Source organism: Pleurotus ostreatus (assembly GCF_014466165.1).
Source record: "Pleurotus ostreatus strain PC9 chromosome Unknown scaffold_6, whole genome shotgun sequence".
Lineage (NCBI taxonomy): Eukaryota > Fungi > Basidiomycota > Agaricomycetes > Agaricales > Pleurotaceae > Pleurotus > Pleurotus ostreatus.
This window is the reverse complement of record NW_023503161.1, coordinates 1,592,769-1,595,954: the sequence shown is the minus strand read 5'-3', so window position 1 is coordinate 1,595,954 and position 3,186 is coordinate 1,592,769. Positions and strand designations below refer to the sequence as shown.

The window sequence follows — 3,186 nt, the reverse complement described above, 5'->3', positions numbered from 1 at the left end:
GTCAACATTGCAAACAGAAAAACTGCGAACGAGGATCTCAAACGGGACATGCGTACTGCGTGGACCATCTCGGACCTGGGTGAGGTTGGGTTTTGTCTGGGCATCAACATTCGTAGGGACCGTGTGGCGAGGACGATCATGCTCTCTCAGGTGGCTCTCATCGAAAAATTGGCCTCAGTCGCTGGGGTGTCGCTCCATGTCAATCCGGTATCGACACCTATGGATTCCAAACTGAAGCTCAAGCGACCTTCACCAGACGACACCCTGACGGTTGCTGAGGCTTTGGCACTCAGCAAACTGCCTTACCGCCAGGTCGTTGGGACAATGATGTACGTGGCGATGGGAACTAGGCCAGATGTCGCGTTTGCGGTGTCAATGCTCGCGCGCTTTCTTGACTGTTACCGAATGGAACACTGGCTGGCGGCACTACACTGCACGAAGTACCTGATCGCGACAAGGACACAGGAGCTGGTGCTTGGCGGTAAGGCTCCCGTGCGGTTGCGGGGTTTCTCCGATTCTTCTTGGGGCGACTGCCCAGAGACCAGTCGGTCAACAATGGGATACTGCTTCACGCTTGGATCTGGCGCGATCTCCTGGTCTTCGAGGCGACAAAAACTGGTCACTAATAGTTCAACGGACGCGGAGTATGTGGCCATCAATGAAGGATGTAGGGAGGCGATGTGGCTACGTGACCTTCTGGAGCAACTTGGCGTGCCTTGTCAGGGAGCGACACAAATCTACGGTGATAATAATGGTGCCCTTGCGCTCACAAAGGACCCCGTATTCCATGCGCGATCGAAGCATATCAAAGTCCGTTATCATTTCGTTCGAGAGCAAGTCGAGGCCGGAGAGATAGACTGTGTGCGTGTCGACACAAAAGAAAACACGGCGGACGTCTTCACGAAGCCTCTGGACAAAGGACCGTTCACGCAATTCAGACAATGCCTTGGTGTGTGTTGAGGGGGAGTCTCCGCGAGGGGGAGTGTCCTACAGTTTCTTTTTCCAACTCTTTCCGACCTTCTTTTTTCCTTCTTCTTCTTCTTTGTCTCTCTTCTTATTTACTATCACCCTTTTTTTCCTACCCTTTGTACGGTGCACCCGTCGAGGGGGAGTGTTGGTTATCTCCGTTAGCGCCGTATTAGTCATCCTGGGGTTACTTCCCAGGATGGGTCGCACCCTCACTTTCCTCAGTTTGCATCCTACGCTCACTGAGGTAAAGTTACGTTGTCAATCCTTGTCTACTGTAACTGACCGTTATTATCAGGATACGGTTCAGGTACATATCAATATATACAGTTTGCATCCTACGCTCACTGAGGATACGGTTCAGTTTCAACACAAAGACGTCAGCGGCCGCAGGCACGAAGCTTGCTTTTCGGTTGTGTTGATAGAACAGCAAGTCGTTCATCATGATTCTACTTACATAAAGGCGTTGAGCAAAGACTCGGATGTGGCGCACGGATGGACCAGGCCGCGCTTCAATTCCACGTCTATGAATGTTATCTATCAACATCCCGAGGGACATCGATAGACGGGAATAGTCTACGCCCACTCATTAACACCATGGCGGCGAGTATGAGGCTGATGCGTTCTTCCATGCCACTTTCTTGAACGTGCGCACGGCCAGCCTCACCGTGATGAGAGAGAGGAGGTAGGACACCAGGATTCTGGGCTCCTAGAAGAGAAGAAGTTTAAGCTAGCCTAATGACCAGCAGACTCTGACATTTTGGTACCTTAGTATCCTCAAGTGACGGTGCTTCCTAGAGTCTACACTAGGGACGATACTTTGCATAAATACCTGCGGCACATTTTGGAAAGGCACACCATAAATCATCCACCGATGACAACCCAACCTCCACTCGTAGGCCTAGCCGCCGCCCTCGCATCACAGCCCCCCACGCGCACTGTGTTCGCACAATTCTCGCTCGTCGAGAAGGTGGCTTTTGTCACTGGGGGCGGGCGTGGAATCGGTCTTGAAGTAGCGGCAGCCTTCGCAGAGGCTGGCGCTATCGTGTATTGCCTGGGCCCATCAAAGCAGCCACATAATGACTTTGTTACTGTCCAGGAATTCGTTGCGCGGATGCCCCCACTGGCGGAAAACGTGAAGAATGGAAAAATGGAATATATCAGCGGCGACGTGACGGATCAGAAACAGATGTGGAAGATCGCTGAGGATATCGTAGCGAGGGAAGGAAGACTCGATATCTGTTTCGCGAACGCGGGTATTCTCGCAGGCGCGGATTGTCTTGAATATTCAGCAGAGGATTTCACGAAGGTAAGCAGAATATCTAGGAGAATATCTGTTGATACTGAACGGGTGAGCTGCTAGATAATAAATGTGAATGTGAATGGCGTACTGTACACTGCGCAAGCCGCCGGAAGGCAGATGGAGAAACTGGGAATTCCAGGGAGCATTATCCTGAATGCAAGCATGGCCGGGAGTATCTGTATTCGAGTGAGTTGTGGTAATGGCCGGCAACCTTTCGATTGACGCTAGGCGTAGAATCAAAAATGGGTCGCGTACACCACAAGCAAGTCTGCCATAATTCAGATGGCTCGATCTATGGCTTGCGAGCTCGGGTCGAAAGGAATCCGCGTGAATTCGGTGAGCCCAGGGTACATATACACCAAGTAAGCATCGGAACCCTCTTGATGATCCGGCGACTCTGACACGTTTGTAGGATGACGAAAGCATTCCTGGATAGTCATCCCGACTTGATGGAAGAGTGGTGTTTGCAAAACCCCCTTGGTAGGCTAGGCCGAACGGACGAATCGAGGGGAGTCTGTTTGTGGCTGGCAAGCGATGCCTCGACCTTTTGCACGGGTAGCGAGTGAGTTCCAAGCCTACAGTCAGTGACACAGTACTTACCGAGCGTCTAGTATCATTGTGGACGGCGGGCACCGTGCGTGGTAGTAAATACGAGTAGTGGCATTCACATGTTCACGCAATTCCAATACATATTGGAAGCGGCGTAAGTTGTGCCTACGATGAACTGCAGTAGTGCTCACCGTTCAAAATATCCAATCTGGGAGAATCTCATCGACATCAACCTCAACGACATTGATCCCCCATTCGGACAATCACTCGTGCCTCCCGAGCTCTTCCATTTGATTTCGGTCGGTGTGTGACTGAATCGCGATGCCACCGCAGAACTCTACGAAAGGCTCAGTGACGGCATCAAAGTA

The 3,186-nt window shown here is 51.5% G+C and overlaps 1 protein-coding gene across 1 annotated transcript; it reads left to right on the top strand.

The window, feature by feature from the left end:
• Nucleotides 1–1,840: 1,840 nt before the first annotated feature.
• On the top strand, nt 1,841–2,914 carry PC9H_008790 (uncharacterized protein; the record flags this gene model as incomplete). Its single annotated transcript, XM_036778298.1, has 5 exons — nt 1,841–2,275; nt 2,330–2,455; nt 2,504–2,631; nt 2,682–2,831; nt 2,881–2,914. 5 exons carry the CDS (start codon nt 1,841–1,843, stop codon nt 2,912–2,914), a joined length of 873 nt encoding a protein of 290 aa, XP_036629726.1.
• Nucleotides 2,915–3,186: the final 272 nt, after the last annotated feature.